Source organism: Lepidochelys olivacea (genome assembly GCF_965140295.1).
Source record: "Lepidochelys olivacea isolate rLepOli2 genome assembly, chromosome: 6".
NCBI classification, from domain to species: Eukaryota; Metazoa; Chordata; order Testudines; family Cheloniidae; genus Lepidochelys; species Lepidochelys olivacea.
In genome coordinates this window covers 53,055,155-53,077,297 of record NC_140416.1, presented here as the reverse complement: position 1 = coordinate 53,077,297, position 22,143 = coordinate 53,055,155, and the positions used below count along the sequence as shown (strand labels likewise).

Below are 22,143 nucleotides of genomic sequence, written 5' to 3'. Positions count from 1 at the left end.
AGGTGAAAGTGAAGGGAAACCTCCTTATGAAAAATGGTGTACAGTAGGTCTACCAGGAGTGCTCCCATTTCACTGATCGTTCTGATCGATGTAATGGCAACTAAAAAGGCGACATTCACGTAAAGACGGGACATAGAATATGGAGCCAGTTCTTCAAGTAACAGTGTGGTTAGTACTTACAGTATGAGGTTGAGGTCCCACTGTGGTTCAGGTTTCACCACCGGTGGGAAGGTTCCTGAAAGTCCTACCTAGAATAGAGTTATTGCTAGATGAGTAAAAATAAATCGAGTGTCTCTCTACTCGGGGGATGGAAGGCACGGACTGCTGCTAGATGGGCCTGCAGGGAACTAATGGAAAACCCTGACGTTTTCATGGACAGAAGATAGTCTGAATAGACTGAATGGCTTCTGAGCATGAATGTTCTAAGATCTGATGCTCATCCAAACACCAGGCCATGATGTGAAGGAAGCCTGGGTTGGGATGTCAGATCTTGCCATTCTCCTGAGCTAGTAGATACTGGAAGGGTCAGATGTTGATGGGAGGAGGAGTTAACATTTGCAGAAGGTCCAGAAACCAGAACTGTCTGTGTCATCAGTTGGGTGCTACGAAAATGCCAAGCTGTGACAGAGCGAATCTTCCACAGAACTTGTGGTAGTGGACAGATGGGAGTAAAAGCATATCTGAGATGATCTGTCCAGGATAACAGAAAAGCATTTGCCCCTGGAATTGCAGTTCAGAGCTGCCCTAGAGCAGCACAGAATAAACTTCTTGTTTGTTTGGGATCCAAACAGATTCCAGGATGGTGTTCCTCTCTGTGTGAGGATCTTGTTGAGGATTGAATTGTGTTATCTCCCACTTAAGACCATAAGAATGGCCATACTGGGTGAGACCAAAAGTCAATCTAGTCCAGTATCCTGTCTTCGGACAGTGGCCAATGCCAGGTGTTTCAGAATGAATGAACAGAACTGGCAATCAAGTGATCCATCCCCTGTCACCCATTCCCAGCTTCTGGCAAACATGGGCTAGGGACACCACCTCTGCTCATTCTAACTAATAGCCATTGATGGACTTATCCTTCATGAATAGGAGAAGTGCCTGCTGAGAATATTCATTAAACAATCCCGTGCACCTGATAGATATGTAGCTAAGAGAGTTATGTGATTTGACACATTAATTTCATAACTTGACTTCTTCTAGGCAGAGAGGAAGAGATTTTGCTCCACCTTGTTTATGTGAGTGTCATGTTTTCTGATACTATTTGGACATGGTGAGATGAAATAAGTGGAAGGAATGCATTACAGACTAGACGGACTGCTCTAAGCTCCAGTAGGTTGATATGCATCCTGGACTCATGAGAAGTCCATGCACATTGGGGGGGGGCGGGGGGGGGGTAGTTCTCCAGGTGGGATTCCCAGCCAATAAGTCTTATGTCGGACAAGGTCACATCAGGTGTGGGTGGGATGAAAGGAACTCTCACATGTACTTGTTCCAGGTTCAACCAGCAGACAAGAGAATATGTGACTTTGGTGGGAATTCTTACTCTTGTGTTAATGTGGTCTCTGTCTGGACAGTAGATGGACCACAGCCAGGCCTGTAGGCAATGTACATGAAGACTGGCAAACGGTGTTACATAAGTGCATGATGCCATGGAAGAGATCAGGGAAAGGCAGCCCTTGACAAAGATTCATGGTCTGAAAAGTAACTTTCTTATCACATTGTTCATGGCTTGGAATATTTCCATAGGAGAAAGGCCCATGCTGAGATTGAATCTAGGGTCACTCCTATAAAGTCTATAGTTCTAGTAGGAAAAGTGGACTTTTCTTTGTTGACGAAGAGTCTCAAGGCTGCCAGAACAACAGCCATTGAATGTACCTCCTGACTAGAGTAACCCATTATGAGCCAGTCAACTAGATACGGAAAGACTGTAGTTGTGATGTCTCATTTGGCTCGCCACCATTGAGACGACCTTCATGAAGACCCTGGGTGCTGTTGCATATCTAACTGGGAGTATTCTGAACAGTGATGTTCTTGTCCCATCAGAAACCTCAGGAACTTTCTGTGGAATGGATGAATCTTCATATGAAAGTAGGTGTCTTTCATGCCAAGAGCTGTGAACAGCATTCCCTCCTTTATGGAGGAGATTATTGATGCCAGCATAACAATTTGGAATTCTGATTTGTGAACAAAAACGTTTAATTGCTGAAGGTCAAGAATGAGTCTCCATCCTCTATTTTTCTTGGAGACTATGAAATATGAACAATTTCCTTGTTACTGATGTGGCACTTATTCTACAGCATTCACTGCATGAGAGAATCTGCCTCCTGACAGAGAATCTGCTCGTGAGAGTGGTCCCTGAGAAGGGGCCAGAAAGAAGCTGTGAGTGTGGGGAAGGAACTCTACAGAGTAGCTGCAGTGGATGATTACTAGTACCTATTTTGTCTGTTGTGATGACCCTCCAAATTGTGGGAAAAGAGGGTGAATCAGCCACCAAAGGTTGGGGAATTGGGGGCCAGTAGTGGATGGCACCAATAGGGTTAAGCAGGGCTCAATTGCACCATCAAAAATAACCCAATCCACCATCCAGGGGTTAAGTAGTTACAGATATGGTAAAAAGAACTGTATAGCTACGCCTTTGTACCCTCTAGTATTTGCGTGGTCGTTCAAATGAGCACTGGTGGTAGAACAGTTGGGGAGGTGGTCTTGGCTAATACATCTGTTTATGGGTGTTTCCTCTTCGAGGCCAGGCTGTAAGTGTCCACATAGTGGAAGGCTGTCCTAGAGTCCTTCAATGAGCCTGGAGACATCAGTCTTCTTGTTAAATAAATTAGACCCATCGAAAGGCAAGTCCTCTATGGTATGTTGAGCCTTCCTGGGGAACCCCACGATGTGCAGCCAAGATTCATGCCTCATGACCACTCCTGTGGCTATCCCTCGAAACAATGTCAGCGGCATCCGCTCTGGCCACCAGTTTGCCTTCCTCAGTGAGAGCCTGGAAATGGGCCCTGTCCTCTTGATGGAGTTTGCCCTTGAAGTCAAAAATTTTCAAGTAATTGTTGAAATCCTATTTTGCTAACGAAACTTGCTAGTTAGCTATACAGAACTGAAGACTTGTAGAAGAAAATGCCTTCCTCTCTAGGAGGTCAAGTCATTGTTGCCTTGGGATGCTGTAAACCTAGACCTTTCAGTGGCTGTTTGCACCACTAACGAGTTGGGCGCTGGGTGTGAGAAAAGAAACTCTGCTCCTTTGGCTGGTACAAAAATCACACCTATCAGCCCTTTTTGGGGTGCGGGCATAAGAGGCCAGAGTGTACCAGACTACCCTAGCTAGTTACATGATGGCCTCATTTACTGGAAGTGCCACCCTATTGGGATCAGAACGTTGCAAAATCTCCAGGAGATGATGCTTAGAATCCTGGTCCTCTCCTTTAGTGGACTCTGGAGGCCATTCACCACTCTGATATTGCCTGTGGTTGTCAGGCAGGGAAGGTGAAGATGGGGAATTGCCCTATCTGATAAGGATGATGAAACACCCATCAGTATCTCTGGATCAATCTCCTCTCCCTCATACTCTGTAGAAGAGGTACCGTAGGACTCATGGATGGATCTGGAATGTCTAATGTAGGAATACTATGGGTGCCAGTAGGGCCAATATTAAGGCTTGACTGGTTGAGGGGGAGCTCACAGCATCAGGTCACATGGCAGTCATATCTATGTGGCACATGGACTCCAGATTTCCTTGAGTCTCTGTCCAAACTCATCTCCTTATGGGGGAGTGAAGAATCATCTGGATCCTCCAACTCCTTCAAAGAAAAGGCCAGTTTCTGCTCGACCAGCACAGCAGTCAGTGGGCAAAAGTTCCTGCCTCTGAACCAAAGAGGGGAACAGGTAGTTTCAAGGTAGATTCATTTGGTGTCAAAATGTCTCGGGACCCCAAAGAAGAAATGACTGAGGATAAGGAAGGGTGAAGATATATGCTGGTGAGGTGTAGGTTTCAGTTAATCCCAAAGTTCTGCGCATTCTAGTAGTCAGTACCAAGGGTATGGTGCTTTGGCAGTCATCGTGAACAGCAGGTCTTTATGGAGATACAATTCTATGATTCTAAGCCTGGAATGGACCTTGAGAGGTCATCTAGTTCAGTCCCCTGCACTCATGGCAGGACTAAGTATTATCTTGATGGGTGAGTACCGTTGAAGAGTCTGACAGTGAGCTCTTAGATGGTGTTAGTAGATACTGATCTTTAGGCTTATGAATTGGAGCTGACGTCAGTATTGGCAGATACTTTCTCCTTCATACCTTGCCCTCATGATAGGAGGGTTTAAAGTAGGTCATTAAGTCCTTAGGACCTGCATGTGAGGACTCACCCAACTCGGATGGAGTCAGGGGGGATCCCTCCTTTTTGAAACAGACCTGGAAGGAGATTAGTCCTTATGCTTATGACAGTGGCCCTAACCTTCATGAGAAGCACGGATTGCTGACTCCTTGGGTTTAAGCAGCTCTGGCTTGGCTCCTGAGCTTGTGCTTGGAGTGGCACTGCTCGCTGGTAGAGGCCAATTTACGGTAGAGGGGTCTCCCTGGCTGGGTCCGACTGAGGTCTCATAGCTTTCTCCATAAGATGTTTCCTCAGTCAGAGCTCTTGTGCTTAGTGGGTTCATGGGGCAAACTAGCAGAAAATGCTGAACTTAGCTGAGATACATGCCTCCCCCAGACAATAAAAGCAACATTGGTACTTGTCACTCACAGACAAGGAGTGGGGCTGGGAGAGGTTTTTAAACCCTGGGACTCTTTGCACAGTCTGTCTGCAGGGAGAAATGAAATTGTACTAACTATACTAAGACAAACTCTAACCCCAGGAGGAATATGCACGAAGAAGAATCTTATGTTCAGGCATGTATAATTAACTCTCCCATGCCCCTGTATGTGCAGCATTAGTACAAACAGTAATTCTTTCCTTAATATTAAAATGATCAAGCCTTTCTTATTCATTACTGTTCAGAAGTGAGATGGGGTGACTAAAGAGTCAGATACATTACATAGTGAATGTTACATCACTGCTGGTTAACAGTGATATTACAAATCCAGTCCTGAAAAACATGCAACTGTATCTATTCAGTGCTTAAATTACACAAATTAAGAAACTGTAAAACCAGTGACAGTTACGACACAAGATTAGGGACAGGATACAGGCACCCAGTATGGAAATCAAACAGCAATTCAGTATTAGCAACTGGCTATCTATAGATACCCAGTTGAGGAACAGGGCATTTTGTTTTTAAGAACTTTAAAACCTGCAAAAGATCTAGTATCTATGGATTAGAATGCAGTGGGGACAAGACATCAGATCTTGGAGAAAAGAATGCCAAAAATGTTACTGATAAAGAGGCAATTGGATACCAAAAATGTGTCATGATTTACAGAAAGCCCTCACCATCCTTGCAGTGTCACCCCTATTGGTGGTTACTGAGAGCACTTGTGATTTTTCAGTTAGATAGTGATTTTTATGAATAAACTGCTGGTTTCCACTGGGATGCCACTACTGCAAGAAAAACTACAGTTCTTGAGAATTCTACTGCTCTTGCCTTCTTCTCTAAATGTTGGTAACTTCAGGCCAAGTGGCCAGGCACTGGCAACTGCCTGTATACAAACTGCTAACACATTAAATGAAACGTTATTCATTTCAGGTAGTATGGACAATTCCCAGTATTTCCATTAAGGAAGTGTTCAGGACAGCCTTCTTGCTGCAGAAAGTTTCCAATTTTTCAAGTTTTATATGTTTTGGTAAAGGAGGGTACACTTATGCCACTAATGACTGCTTCATTGCCTGTGCACTGACAGTTTCATGTATTTGGAAATCTCTCAACACTACCATCACTGGGCTTATGTACACACACACACGCACACACACACACACACAGTTCCCCAACATCCTGATTCCCTTAGCATTACAATTCATTAGAGGGCATTTATTGTCAAGCCAGTCATCACCTTCTGATGCACAAAAATTGTCACTGCAGATTGGAGTGAATGTAAACACCAATACAGTCTCTTGAAGTACGTAATCAGCATGTCTCTTCTCATACTCTACCACCAATTCAACATTCCACTGTGAAGATACCGAACTTCAGACCCATGCCAATTGATTTTTAAATCCAGGGAAATTGCAGCTCCTACACCAGTTGTTTCAGAAAAAACACACAACTGGAATATGCAACTATGTTAATAAGCAAGTTACCTTTGTTTTATGTTTTAAAATAGGCACTACATTTAATGCTCCTATTCATTAAGAATGGTGCCAGCATGAAGATTAACAACCACTTTAATGACTCTCCAGTGGTTATTCACCAGAAATATCCAGTTCTCCCCCTTAATTATCATTTGAAGTTGTATTTCCTCCCCACTTCAAACCTGGAAGATATATACTTACCATTGACATGGAGCAGTTGTCCAGGAGCATTGCTTAGGAAAGGGCCCTAGTTTGTTCAGGGAAATCATTCTCAACATTTAGAAAACCTTCCACTTAAAATCTAAACAGTAGGGAATGTTAGCGTAAAAGTTAAACTATGGTGCAAACAAATGTTAAAATGTACAAGGTTTATGTTGCTGTGGCCATATTGCTTCTAATACTAGAATTCTGCATCTAGAAAGACAAACAGTCATGTTAAATATGGGGAGACTGCTGCTGGGCTAGAACTCATTCTCCTAGCTTTCAAGACAAGTGCTGCTCTGGAATTTAAAGCATTTACCCAGCAATTTACCCAGCAGTAATCAGCAGGATGAAGCTAGAGAACTTGCAAAAGAATTTTAAATTCTCCTACAGTTAAGATAGCTTTTTCTTGGATTTCACATACACAGGTCTGGGACAAAGTTACAATAAGCTAGTAATAATGTAAGTTTCTGAAGAGACTACTGAAATAGTCCCCTGTGGTGTAGGACGTTGTACATCTCCTTTATTTTAAGAGAACAAAGAAAGAAGTGTCTGCCACCAGAACGTAGTTTATGGTTCAAATGCTCTGGAGTGAGATGAAGCAGCAAGACCATTGGGTCGAACCAGAGGAACAGCTTATAGTTTGGGAGCATAATGTAGGAAAATCTCATTCTGTGGGCAAGTTAATGACAGAATAGTAAGGGCAGTGTCATTCAATTCATACAAATCTAAAGAATCATAATGTCAATGGTGTCACCCTCCGTGGTGTGGCGGGGGGAGGGGGGAAGGAGGAGAGAGAGACATGACTCACTGGACCCCATGCTCTCAGCTCCAGGTCCTCCAGTTGGTGGAAATTTGGATAATACAAAGTTGTCAGAAATAGGTCAAATCGAGTATCATTAAAAAGTCCTTTCTCCCACAAACACAACATACTTAGAACAATTATTTAGACAGGTATTTGAGAAAGTGTTTAAAAATAAAAAAAAATTAATATTACTTTAACACAAGGATGCACAGCTTACTTAAGAGACATTGATCTTTGGTCATCCTAGGGAAGTTAGCCTTGAAAACATTTATTCATCAAAGTCATCGTAAGTGTTCTCTCTATGTAGGGCACCAACAGACACATTGTCACACTGATCCTCATGCAAGCTGCACTCACGCATCTCTGTACAAGGCAGGTTGCTGGCCAGACATTTGCAGGGTGATGAGCATCTGGTCTTTGTACACAAACATTTGATTAGCTGAAGGGTTGATTCAGAAGTGCGCGGTATTTCACACAACTGGGGAGATCAGTCTATCCTCCAAAACCCACCCATGCCCGATAAGGAAGGGTAGTTTTGGATGCACTCTATTATCTCACAGCCACTCCATTGCTTGATAATTTGCCCTCTTGCCCACGTATAAATGCACCTCTTATCAGTAGCAATTTTTCTCCATTTATCTGCTTCTTGGGAGACATCCACCAGCACAGCTCTACAAGTGTCATAATGTTTGTCTTCAGATGGTAAACTCAGCATATGAAAGCCTCCCCCTGCATTTTTGACCTCATCAGTGACCATCTCATCTTCAGAGCAAGAAGAGCCTTCAGAGACTGAATCAAATGCATTCCAGTAAAATAAATTGGTCTTTCTACAGGCAACCTTCCAGTAGCATCACATCCTGAAAGGGCGTGGAAATCCAGCAGTGGGGTGGCTTTTAATAGTCCGAGTGTTAGGAACACACCTCTGAGGGATATACAGAGATTCTGTCAAGCCTGCTCATGGGAACTATGAAGAAACTCCACTGAGCAGTGCAAGACAACAGCTTCATTATAGCATGCAACAACAAAATTTTCAGAGCATTTCTTTGCATGCTGGAGCATTTTTCCTGTGAGGTATGAAGTTAACTCATCTTTTGTGCGAGTATAAGACAACAGCTTCTTCATTGTGACATTGGGGATGTCTGAGGAGTCAATGATTTTGTACTGGACAATACTAGTACAATGCTATACCATGGAATCTCTTCTTTCTGTTAATATTTTTACCTGAGTCTTCTGCATATGTATCAATCCTCAGGTGGACTTTGTCATCAGTCCACCAATTTCTCTGTAGCCTCATAATGAAGTTTTCAGCCAAATCTCGGCAGGTATTAATAGTTTCTGGTTTGTTGAGAGCTTGTATCTCAGCCATACCAGCTATGATTGCTACTCAAAAGGCATCTGTGGCATAAGGTACCAGTCACATTGTCCACTAGGTCCTGGCTTAGGAAGACCACACAAGATGCTTTTTACCTGGTACATATGCATTGTTCCATCGCATTCAAACATCAATTGTGGTACCATGGAGAACTCGTATTTTCTCCCAAAGTCTCTCACAGAGCAATATCATGCAGAGATCTGGACAATGACCAGGAGACACACAAACAATGATCTGCCTGCAGTTAGCTCTGTAACAGCACCTGCCACCATGTACTTTGACTTTATTCTTTTGCATTTGGAACAGCTTTAGTCTGTTCTTCTTGACTGGAGCCCATAGATGGATTATGCCTTGGATAATTCTTTGGGGTTTGAAGACTCCATACGAGTCATGACCCAAAGTATCCATTTGACTGACATCTTTAGCTATCTCATCACTGAAGACTGCTTTCATAATGATATTAACGAGCCCTGGTTCATCATATACAAATGGATTGTCAGTGCACGTAAACTCATTCTCTATCTTTAAAATTGCTCCTACTTGGCATTTATCACCACCTAATGAAACTAGATAATGCTTGGTTATTTCCAGGCAAGTCATCCCAGCCATGATTAATATTTCATTCAAAATTCAATGGAGTTTTGGGGTTGTCAGGAAAACCCAGGAAAGAGCATTTGGATGCTGTGTTATGTCCACCAACCTCCCTCCCCAATGCCAATGACTTTCATTGCTCTGTTTTCATGTTCTAGGGCTTCATCTAAACCAAATGCACAGCAGAGACTTGTGACCTTTCAAAACCCAATTTCCTTTTGGAAATTTCTCCCATATGTCAGGATCAAACTTTCCTATGCCTCTTATTTCAGTGAGGTACCAGACAGTCACTGTAAAATAGTTTGTGAAATACCTTTTTTTTGCTTCCAATGCGGCAAGATGCAAATTCCAATTAGCAGTCCTGACAAATCAAATAAAGAACAGCAAAGACTCAACCATCTTCACGCACCATCCCAAAAAGTTTGCTTTGTCACTGATTCAACCTCACTGAATTGCTTGATCCATTCTGGGATATTCATAGAATCATAGAAGATTAGGGTTGGAAGAGACCTCAGGAGGTCATCTACTCCAACCCCCTGCTCAAAGCAGGATCAACGCCAACTAAATCATTCCAGCCAGGGCTTTGTCAAGCCTGGCCTTAAAAACCTCTGTGGATGGAGATTCCACCACCTCCCTAGGTAATCTATTCCAGGGCTTCACCACCCTCCTAGTGAAACAGTTTTTACTAATATCCAACCTAGACCTACCCCACTGCAACTTGAAAACATTGCTCCTTGTTCTGTCATCTGCCACCACTGAGAAGAGCCTAGCTCCATCCTCTTCGGAACCTCTTGGAAACCTCCCTTCAGATAGTTGAAGGATGCTATCAAATCCCCCCTCACTCTTCTTTTCTGCAGATTAAATAAGCCCAGTTCCCTCAGCCTCTCATAAATCATGTGCCCCAGCCCCCGAATCATTTTTGTTGCCCTCTGCTGGATCACTCCAATTTGTCCACATCCTTTCTATAGTGGGGGGCCCAAACTGGATGCAATACTCCAGATGTAGCCTCACCAGTGCCAAATAGAGCAGAATAATCACTTCCTTGATCTGCTAGCAATGCTTCTACTAATGCAGCCCAATATGCCATTTGCCTTCTTGGCGACAAGGGCACAATGTTAACTCATATCCAGCTTCTTGTCCACTGCAATCCCCAGGTCCTTTTCTGTAGAGCTGCCACTTAGCCAGTCGGCCCCCAGCCTGTAGCAACGCATGGGATTCTTCCGTCCTAAGTGCTCTGCACTCTGCGCTTGTCCTTGTTGAACCTCAGAGTTCTTTTGGCCCAATCCTTCAATTTGTCTAGGTCACTCTGGACCCTATCTCTACCCTCCAGCATATCTACCTCTCCCCCCAGCTTAGTGTAATCCACAAATTTACTGAGGGTGCAGACCATCCCATCATCCAGATCATTAATGACAATGTTGAACAAAACCAGCCCCAGAACCGACCCCTGGGGCACTCTGCTTGATACCGGCTGCCAACTAGACATCAAGCCGTTAATCACTACCCATTGAGCCCAACATGCTAGACAACTTTCTATCCATCTTATCATTCATCCAATCCATACTACTTTAACTTGCTAGCAAGAATACTGTGGGAGACCATATCAAAAGCTTTGCTAAAGTCAATGTATATCATGTCCACCGCTTTCCCCATATCCGCAGAGCCAGTTATCTCATCACAGAAGGCAATCAGATTGGTCAGGCATGACTTGCCCCTGGTGAATCCATGTTGACTGTTCCTGATCACCTTCCTCACCTCCAAGTGCTTCAAAATGGATTCCTTGAGGACCTGCTCCATGATTTTTCCAGGAACTGAGGTGAGGCTGACCTGTCTGTAATTCCCCGGATTCTCCTTTTTCCCTTTTTAAAAGATGGGCACTATATTTGCCTTTTTCCAATTGTCTGGTACCTCCCCCAATCGCCACAAGTTTTCAAAGATGATGGCCAATGGCTCTGCAATCACTTCAGCCAACTCCCTCAGCACCCTCGGATGCACTGTATCTGGCCCCATGGACTTGTGCATGTCCAGCTTTCCATATTGCAGCTCTCCATCATGTGCAATAGGTCACAGAGCGGAATGCATGCTGGATGTGTGGAACTGGTCTTGCACATCCTGTGATTTCTGGGAAATGTCTTCAAACATGTCAGTATGCTTTTCAAAGACGACATGTAATTACATTATGTAACGTATGTTATGTAACTATGCACACACCATTTGCAGATGGATTCCAGGAATTTCTTGCTGGATGTTGATGTCTTAACCATTCCTCATGACAACTCTTTGGACAGAATAAACAAAGCTGATCATCAGTACCACTGAACTGCTTCCTTTTTGCCGATTATGGCAAATAACTTGAAGCATTTCTTCCATTTATAATAATCTGTAACAGTAAAAAATTAGTTAGATATCTTGTTCTGAGCATTAACTGATAACAGTACAGTCCGTCAAGGGTCACAATTTAACTTTGTGAGGGCTGCATGTTTGACATGCCTGTGTTAAAGTACAATTAAACAAAGCCGATTTTTAAAAAAATTCTTATGTATCTACATAATTGTTCAAGAGTTGTCATGTTTGGTACCTTGTGTTCGTAAGAGAAAAGGTTTTGAATGATACCCAACTTGACCCTTTCTGACAACACTGTATCATCAAAATTTCCACCAACCAGAGGACCTAGAGCTGGAAGCTAGGGTATGGAGGAGGGGGAAGAAGAGGGAAGTGGGGGGAGTGAGTCTTCTTTGCTGTGCCACACAGGGGCACACCACTGAAATTATGATTCTACAGATTTTTACCAATCAAATTACACCTTCCTTACCCTTTTATCATTAGTTTGCCCATGAAATTACACACTCTCCCAGACTGTAACTGTCCATACACAATCCATACAAGAGACTATAATATGTAAACTATTAGCACAGTGTTTCTCTATGACTGGTCCGTGGAACAGCACTGGTCCCCGAGATCTCCCTGACACAGTTGAGAAAGGCAGCAAGCCAGTCCTGGGTATCAAAAAAGTTGAAAAACACTGGGACAGTGTCTAGGGCCCTTCTACATGTGGACAACTCCCTTTAAAATGGGATGGGAATTATATCCATGCTTCACGAGAATGAACTTTTACAAGCAATTCAGTGAAATTTGTCTAAAATGAAAGCTTTTTAAATGGGGGATTTTATATGCAAAAATTCTTCGATAATTCTCCTATTCCAGGCTGGACAAAACTGGCCTATCAGATCTGTGAAAACTGTCACCAATTCAAGTATAAGGAAAGGTCTGAAACCCAGACACAGAGACAGTGCATATGAAGGCAGACACTATGACTGAATCACATCATGTTGCAAGCCTCTTCCATTCAAGTTATTTGTCTTTTGAGCAAAATTTGTTTCTAGGATCTAGCAGGACAAAAGTTTCCCCATTCAAGATCTCAAACTTTTTGAGGGTGAGCTGAAAGGGGAAAGAACCCAGGCTGACCCGAGAAAGATGTTTCGATCCGATGTGACCAGATGGAACGAGATTGCTCAACTGATGAGATGTACTGTTCCACTCCCAAAAAATCAGTGAGACTCATTTTTGTCACTACCCCACAGAGCTATCAAAAGTCATGGAACTACAGACTCTCCTAAGTTTGGACAGAATATCTGCAGCTGAAAGGAGGTCTTAAATACTTCCTTCAACACGGACTGAAAACATCTCTCTGCTACTGCTACCCTTCTCTCCTGGTCTGTTTCCTGTGTTTAAAGTTCTAATTTAGCAAAGTGCTTCATAGCCATCTCTGGTTTCTCCCTCTCCACAATTTAAATAGTTGATTCCCCACTTCCTAATGCATGTATAATATTTGCCCATGAGTGTTCTATCTAGGGAGTATCTTCTGCAGTGTATTTACTCTCCCCCTTTTTGGTGTTTACAACTTTAAATATTTGTTTACTTACAAATATCAGTAATAAATGTCATACATTAATAATCCTAGCCAAGATATTACATATATAGCTCTTGATCTTTCCTCATAAGTTAATTGCTCTGGCATCTGATCTTTTTGTTGGTCTCCTCTGGATTGCGTTCAATTTATCAACATCTTTCTCGAAACATGGTGCACCCAACCAAATGCAATTTCCTAAATATGGTCCCACCAGAGCCAAAGAAGGACCATCACTTCTTCTCTGTGACATAATGTTACACACATTCACAGGCATGCAGTCTTTGGCTGCCCTGGGCTATTTTAAACATGAATTTACAACATGATGGGGATGTCATTCTTGTTCCACAGGTTTCTCACTCCTGTGGAGTATCTGTATTTTGGATTATTTTCTGCCTATGTTTCTATTCTCTCTAATTCTGTTTTATAACATTTTCCTGTCCTAACTTTTATTCAGAATTTCTAATATTATCTGCTCTCTTTCCGCTCTTCACTAAGGTGTTACAAGTATAGTCTTAATGCCAACAGACACCTTCTTCCCAGCTTGACACATTGATACCTATACATTTTAAAATATTACAGTAAAATTTTAAGTGAGCTACATGCTTTCCAAACAAAGCAAGATAATATTCCCTTTGGGGAAAGGATGCTATCTATTTTCTTTCCACCACTGATTTTTAAGATTGTATTGCATGGAGACGCAGAGTTGGACTGGAAGAGAGGAACAGCTAATTTCTCATCCTAGATCTGAACTGACTCCTTCTGTGGCCTTGACCAGTCTAACTCAGTCTCGTTGCTAAAATGGGTATAATTAATTCCCTGAATACTCCTTTAAATAAGTTAAATGTTAACCCTTTGAAGATGGAAAGAACTACTGAAGTGCTAAGTTATTTCCAGCTGACACCTTTGAGCAGGGGGTTGGACTAGATGACCTCCTGAGGTCCCTTCCAACCCTGATATTCTATGATTCTATGACAGCCTTAAGATCCATCAAGTTAAAGCTAACTGGTACCCCACACACATTAATGTAAGGGAAAATGTAAAGACTACTTTGGTGTGAGTTTTATACCACTCTCTTCTTAATACAGATATAGGGTATGTCGAGGGAAGCAGAGAACTAGTCTTTACCATTAATAGTAATAAAATTTAGATCTTCCATAGCACTTATCTACACATCTCAAAACACTCTACAAAAGGAGGGGTAAGTGTCATCCACATTTTATAGACCAGGAAAGTGAAGTTTAAAAAGGTAAAATGATTTATCTGATGTCTCACACCAGGTCAGAGGCAGGGCTTTACAGTAAGAGAAAATATTAATTATTTGCAGAAAACAGCTGCTAAAATACATGAAAATGTGAACTGCTGAACAAACTAGAGCAGTCCCCAAGTCTTCAATCACTGAATAGTAGGCTCCCCCTTCTGGTGGAGTGAGGATGTCACACATCAGGAGAAACTGAAGTCATCCTGCACCTTACCGCTGATACATTTTAGCTCTAGCTGAGAGGTCACCAGATACTTTACACAAAGTTTTACACACAAGTGTTGTAGGCATTAATTCTGTATATTAGCTCAGCTGAGTGACCTTTGTTGAAAATCTTTCCTAGATAAACCTGTTGATCAGAATCTGGCTTCTCCCAAATAGAAATCTTGTAGGAGAGCAACAAGTCACTGTGATCCAGCCCATCTGACAGAAGAATGGTGGTGCTTGCCGGGGACGAAGATGTGCAAAACCACAGGTACAACAACAGTCAGGCTAGTGGGAAGAGGCAGTTGCTGGAGTAACAACAACTATGGTAAATTAAGGTTTCAGAGTAACAGCCGTGTTAGTCTGTATTAGCAAAAAGAAAAGGAGTACTTGAGGCATCTGATGAAGTAGCTGTAGCTCACGAAAGCTCATGCTCAAATAAATTGGTTAGTCTCTAAGGTGCCACAAGTACTCCTTTTCTTTATGGTAAATTAAGCAACTTCAAGTTTTGGAACAAATAGTACCCAGCTTCCAAGTAACATATAAATTCCAAAACAGTAAAGAGTTAACAGTAGCAAGTGGACCACAATCTACTCCCTAATATATCCTTTTTTCTTTCTCTCTCTTTTTTTTCTTTTTTTTTTTTTAAACTGAAGCATTGTAGTGAAGGGAATTCTTACAGCAGTATTGTTTTGTTCTTTTCCGGCTTCTGTATCTTTTTGGATAGAAATCAGACAACTTCAGACTAAGCTTCTTGGCAGCACGTTAGATGAACTTCGATGTGTTAAAAGAAAACCAAAACTCTCATCTACACGGGTAAATCCTATCCATGCAACCACAACTCCAGCTAAATTCACCCAATGTTTTGGTTTCAACAGGAGACAAAAAGTTAACCCTTAGCTGTCAGAAGAGTTGCAAGTTTTCTTCCATCCTATATACATAAAAGCAAATAGGAGTTAGGGGCATAGCTACACTTGCAGATGTAGAGCACTTTGAGTTAAACCAGCTTTCGTAGAGCGCAGTAGGCAAAGCGCTGCAGTCTGTCCACACTGACAGCTTCAAGCACACCGACGTGGCCACATTTGCTGCACTTGCAGCAGCATTAGGTGCAGTGCATTATGGGCAGCTAACCCAGCATGCAAGTGACTGCAATGTGCTTTTCAAATGGAGGCAAGGGGGGTGGAGTGTGACAGGGAGTGTGTTGTGTTTATGTGAGGGGAGAGAGTGGATTTTTGGGGGGCTGAGAGCATGTCAGCATGCTGTCTTGTAAGTTCAGACAGCAGCAGACCCCCCTTCCCCCGCCCCACCTCTCTCCCTCTCACACACAGCATTCCACACTAATAGTTGCTTTATCTCGGAGCAGATAAGCAGCTGGCTGTCAGAAATGGAGCTTTCAATGGGCATTTCCGCATTCCTACAGTGATTCCAAAACAACGACAAGAGTGGCCACTTGACTTAAGGGGATTATGGGACGTTTTTGGAGGCTGATCAGAGCTCAGCAATGCCACAGCTCGTCCACACTGGTGCTGTGGTGCTCCAGCGGGAGCGCAGCCAATGTTATTTCACTCGCCGAGGTGGAGTACCAGGACCACTGTAGCCACGGAGTCAGAGCGCTCTACATGCCTTGCCAGTGTGGACAGGTAGTGAGCTAGCGCAGCTCGGGCTCCTTTGTTGTGCTGTAACTTGCAAGTGTAGCCAAACCCTTAGTGGTGAGTAGTAACATACATTTCTTCCAGCATACTTCCTCAACTTACCAACATGGATTTCCGAAGCAATAGAGAAGCTGGTATCATTTCCATCTCCTATTAAAAGTCTGATATATTTAGTATACCTGGGTAAAGAATAAAGTCACATCCTCTTCCTCTGCTCACTGTGCCACACCACAGACTTGGTTTTAACAAACAAGAAAACACTGATGCTGTTGAATTTAAGGCTGAAATCAGACTCCTTTCTTCCAAAATTTAAAAAAAAGTAACTGAACACACCAAAAAGTTTCAAGATACTATTGAAGGGGAGAGAAATAATTTCAAAAATAGCATTCTAAAAGTTAAAACAGACTACTTGTACAATAACCCACAACAGCAAGTAGTTTCCTACTTGTTTTTTTCATCTCACACAGCGAATACAATATTTAACTGTTGTGCCATAAGTGCACATGGTACCTTATTTAAAAAAAAAAAAAATGAAGGACTTCTCTGCCCAGAGAAGCTTACAGTCTAGGACAGCAAGGGATGAGAGATAAGTGCAGGGACATGAGAAAGACAGGATTATGAATGTGAAAGATCATGAGGTTTTGTTTTAAGTACACATCGTAGTCTTTTATAGCAACTTTTGTGTATCATTTATATTAAGTTGTCTTCTATGCAACATAATTGGAGAACAGTCTGGTGAGCAGGTAGGAGAGTGCAAACTAAACGTAGCAATCCTTGAGATTAAAAGGAGGAGAGAAACTGCATTGCTCAAAGGAAGTGAAAGCAATTTACTTATAGCAGGTGAATCAAAGTTGTTTATTGTTTTAGAATACTTAAGAGTTTTAAGTGCAAATATCAGTGAGAGGGCACTTACCTTGCAAACAGACATGATGTTAATGTTTATCATTTTATTGATTGTCTGCAGGAAAAAACAGATTTATAGAAAAGATTATTTTGATAACTATTAACAAACTGTCCAGGGCTCAAAATGTCATAATTTAAAAAAGCCACATGCACTATAGCAAAAACTATCTCCAGCAGGAAATCTAGCAACCTCCCTACCCCTGATCTCTGTCAGAATCAGGTGTGCACCCAGATTGACACGGGTGTAGGCTGTCAGTCACTTAGATATTGAAAGATATCTAACCACAAACATGCAGGCATTATATTTAGCTGTATATACATTAAGTCTGCTTAATTACCTATGTAATGTAGAGTGAGCACCTGATTTAAATTAAAAAGGTAAGTGGGATCATTTGGGATTCTGGACTGTGAACTAACATTTATCCTCATTTCAGATTGTGTGCTCTGAAGACTACTTTCCTGTAGTCGATACCTATTCACACCTGCTTCAATTGAATAGGATAGGAAAAATTATGGTTAAGAAAATCTGCAATTGCTTCCAGTGTTAAAGAAACAACTTGAAAGAATAAAAAATGAGTGGACTGGTACCTCAGCTATTTTACTGGATGATTTTTACCAGTTTAGGAATCCTACTAATGTGAACTGAGCATACATATCATGGTTGCAAAACACTTCCTTATACTATTACATACTTATAAACTCTCCGGCTGTGTAAATTCTGGCTTCCTTGACATGCTGACCACTGAACAACATTAAATCACGATTGCTTTTAATATATTACAGACTTTTAAATGGCTATCATTTGCCTATATATTGCTTAGTGTATTAATTCACTTACTGACAACTTTTTTTAGTCATTAGATGAAGATACATTACAGCACTTTCAACAAACTTAAGATTTTCAAGCTTATTTAACGGTGACCCCAAAAGAATGAATACATCCATTAACCTGTTTGAGTTATCAGACCATGAGAATGGGACAAAGGATGGACACATTTCTAAAAAATGTGTACATTTTGAAGCATGAAACTTTGCATTTCAGTTTTGTTTATCTTGTTCAAATTTAGTATGTATTTAGTACTCACTAAAGTATGAACCCTGGCAATTTGAAAAACAATCTTTAAAGCTGTTATAAAAACTGTCAAGTCCACACAAGTATAACATCTGCAAATATTCTGTATTTTTTCACATGGATCACTCGCTTTCACTGTCTTCACTTTTTTTTTGTACTCTTTTTACTTGGTTTTTAAAAAATGGAGTAAAATTCAGTTGAGATTATACCCAATAGCCATGAAATTCAGATATGGATCCCATAGCAACTGTAGCTCAGTTACATCTTTTACACGTAATTTCAAATGGATACATGCAATTTTTTTGTTCTGGAAGAACAAAAAATATGCAAGTATCTAAAAAAGGCTAAGCTTCTATCATCTCTTTGCATTTCCCAATCTTGTGTGTGTAAGTAAGCCTGTTAGCCTTAATGTATTACTTACAATTACATCCAGGCTACCCCATTCAACAAGCATTCCATCCTGCTCAGAAATCTAAGACAAGTTTACTATTAAGGTAAGAAAACTGCAGAAGAGTTAAGTTAAACATAGAATCACTTACATTATCCAGGTCTGGAACATCAAGAAAATATTCAGGGTAAGTGTATGAAATCCCCACATTGTTGACTGAAACAAAAATCAACAAGTTTTACTTGTTTCTGCTGACTGTCATTCCAATTCTGAAGCTTTGAAGACTTGCAATAAGCAGTCTCATTTCAGAGTTAACAATGCCACATTCAGATGTTTTATAACTGTGCCTTTATGGCGTGCCATATTTCCTACAGCATGCACACACTCACATGTACTCGTGGACAGTGCGAGGGTGAACACATAAGACACTTAAATATAATTTTTGGAATTCTTTTTGACCATATAAATTGTAATTGTCATCTTCCACATGTCCTACCGGATTTCTGCTAAGCTTTATAGTACAACACAGGAAACATTCCTGTAAGTGAGGTGGTTATTTCCAATATATAGCTTTCCCCTTTTGAAATTTGCAGCATGCATGGTTTAGACCATGTTGCATCTCTAATAAGTGAGCCTCAACATGCTATGCGCAAGACAGTTTGCGTTGGCATGGACCACATGAACCAGAAACTGAGGCAAGCGCTCACTCTATGGCCACTAAATCCACAGTCAAATGCCCTCTCTCTTCACATAATGTTAGTTTGGAAAGATCATCTGCCTTCACATGTTGAGCCTTCCACTCCCAAGTTACAATCACTCTCCAGTGTTTTAATGCTGTTTAAGGTTAATTTATTGGGATCAGAAGCAGGTAAGCAAACTTCATATTTAAATACAAGCTAATCATTATAATTCTCACTCAATTTCTATTTTTAAGTACAGGGAGGAGAGAAGCAGCCCTTGAACTAGTCCATTAGAGTGCATGAAGAGAAGGAACAGCTGGTAACCCAGCACCCACTATAAGGAATGCAGTACAAACACTTAGGCAAACTCACGACTAACTGTAGAAGACACCGTTATTCTTTACTTTTTAAAATGTTGTTAAAAGAATATTCCCAATTATTTTTAACTTGCATTTGAATCCTTCTCATCCGCCAGACTCTTCTCCTGGACAGAACTGTACCAAGTGTACAGAGGTACAATTGTGTAACTCACCTGAATTAAATGAAAAGTCAAGGGACACATCCCAATCCCTGGCAACATCCTACGTGACAACGGTTTACAGTTTGTGAAAGAGTAAATGTGCCAGACAGTTTCCCCACTGCCTTGAGAAGGGGCCTACTTCTCTCCCCACCCCAAATATTTGCAACAAGCTCTCCAGACTACAAGTTATTTATAGGCCATCACCGTGGTTCTGCTCCATCTTGTAATTTCTGTGAAAAAACTGCACACACATGCAAGCACACACACACAGTATAGCAGAAGGGAGTCCTAGAAAGTGAAATACACTAAATGGCCAAATTAACACCACTCCTAAATCGGCAATTGCTGTGTCAGGACAGTAGATGGCAGCAGTAACCAACATGCAATCTGAGAGCTCATTGATGGCACTCTGTCAAAGAGCTTCAATAGCTTGTGGGGCGGGGGAGAGCACGAATAGGAGTGCAGGAGAAATCTCATTAATGACAATCTTAGTACATTAAGCAGTGCATGTTTTTGACAAATCTTATCTGCTTTTTGAAAGGGTTTGTGTTTTGCTTTCTCTGTCTAGTCAAAGGCTCATTATATGCGGATTCACCATAGCAAACTGTTCCACAAGTTATTTTCACACTCTTCAGATCTGTGAAATCTCCCCCCACCAGCAGCATTTAAAATTAACTGACAATCTGTTAATTGTTTAAACCTAATTTTTTAATGCAGTACTTCAGACTTGTTCTCAGAGGGCTAGTCTACACTGGCAGTACTAAAGCACTCTAAAAAAACCCACCTCCACGAGGGGTGTAGCTCCCAGCGCTGGTGCACTGTCTACACTGGTGCTTTACAGCACTGAAACTTGCTGCGTTCAGGAGGGTGTTTTTTCACACCCCGAGCAAGAAATTTGCAGCGCTGTAAATTGCCAGTGTAGACAAGCCCAGATATGAAGCCAATATTCATACTCTAGTAATCTAAACACTAACAAATCATAGAAAACTTCTAACCCCACTCAAACAGTGCTGCTTCTGTCCTTTATATTCTCAATTTCAACTTCACTATGAAAGACAGTAGCATGAAAACAATCTTTGTTTCATACATATTTAGTTGCTGTTGACCTCACTGAACAAGTCTACAGTTCAGTGTAAACCCAGGGTTCAAACTCAGGCTCAAGCCTAAACCCCATTCCATCTACACACAAATCGTGCTAACCCAGCGCTTGGACTCAGGATCCCAAAGCCCCACGGAGGTGGAGGGCCTGAGCCTGAGTCAAACCACAACTTAGAGTTCAAGCTCTATTGCTTTGCAGTGTAAATGCATCCCCACTGGAATCCTGGCAGACTCCCAAGGCACAAGTATCCCACACTTACACACACACCAACTTTCTTTTTCCTCTGGACAAACGTTTTCCCACACTGCAACATGAACAAAGGGCTAGAGTGTCCACATTTTGGTAGGGCACAAAGTCTGGGATATGGGTGGCTTGACTTGGGCATGCATAATGCAGTGTAGACACTGGCAGCCCAGGGTGGGACCGAGGGTTCAATAATGCCTAACCTAGGGTTACAAATGAGTGTAGGCACTCAAGCCCGCTAGGTTAACACACCTAGAGTCTGCTAACTTGAATTCCACTAACTTTTTGGCTCACATTTCAGCGTAGACATACTCACTGAAGTTAATCTATAGACACACCATAGTCAGTTGCTACGGACTCAATATTTTTCATTTCTATAGTGCCTTCAACCCCATAGGATCCTAAAGCACTGTACTATTAATATATTAACAGCACTGTTGAAATGCATTCTCCTTTGCAGGTGAAGGGAAACTTTCCGGCCAATGCCACTGAGGCAAACGTTTTATGAGAACTGTCATGGGATCTTTGTCTCAGTTGCAAAAGGTTGCATTTTAAGATAGTCTGAAAAATCATTTCAATATCAAGGATATTAAAAATATGTGGAGGAAACTACAGACAGAAGATTACTTATAAGCAGAGGTTATTAAACTTCATTCCGAGACTGTCAAGTACACCTCTCCTATTCGAGATTTCTGAACCCCTTTACAGCAACTACTTACCCATGTAAATTTCTTTACAAGAATCCTAAAAATATATTAGCTAGAAATGAGGAGAAATAAACATCCTGCAGACCATTAACAAGTGCTCTGCACATTCCTAATATGTGTACATTGCAGTAAAACCCCTGTTGCTGGCCCATGTCAGCTGACTCAGACTCACAAGGCTCAGACTGTGGGGCTATAAAACTGCAGTGTAGACATCTGGGCTTGGGCTGGTGCCCATGCACTAGGACCCTGCGATGGGGGAGGGTCCCAGAGCCCAGACTTCAGTGCAAGTGTCTACACTGCAATTTTATAGCCCCACAG

At 41.8% G+C, this 22,143-nt stretch overlaps 1 protein-coding gene across 2 annotated transcripts in view; it reads right to left on the bottom strand.

Annotated features, from left to right (window-relative positions):
* The window catches only part of HSD17B12 (hydroxysteroid 17-beta dehydrogenase 12), a 184,648-nt gene that overhangs the window by 38,269 nt on the left and 124,236 nt on the right, over positions 1–22,143 (bottom strand). For both annotated transcript variants that reach the window (XM_084632583.1, XM_084632582.1), the window contains 2 exons: positions 18,728–18,792; positions 17,127–17,171 (listed from right to left, as the gene is read on the bottom strand). In XM_084632583.1, the coding sequence (XP_084488709.1) occupies positions 17,127–17,171; positions 18,728–18,792 (110 nt within the window). The remainder of the gene's footprint in view (positions 1–17,126; positions 17,172–18,727; positions 18,793–22,143) is intronic.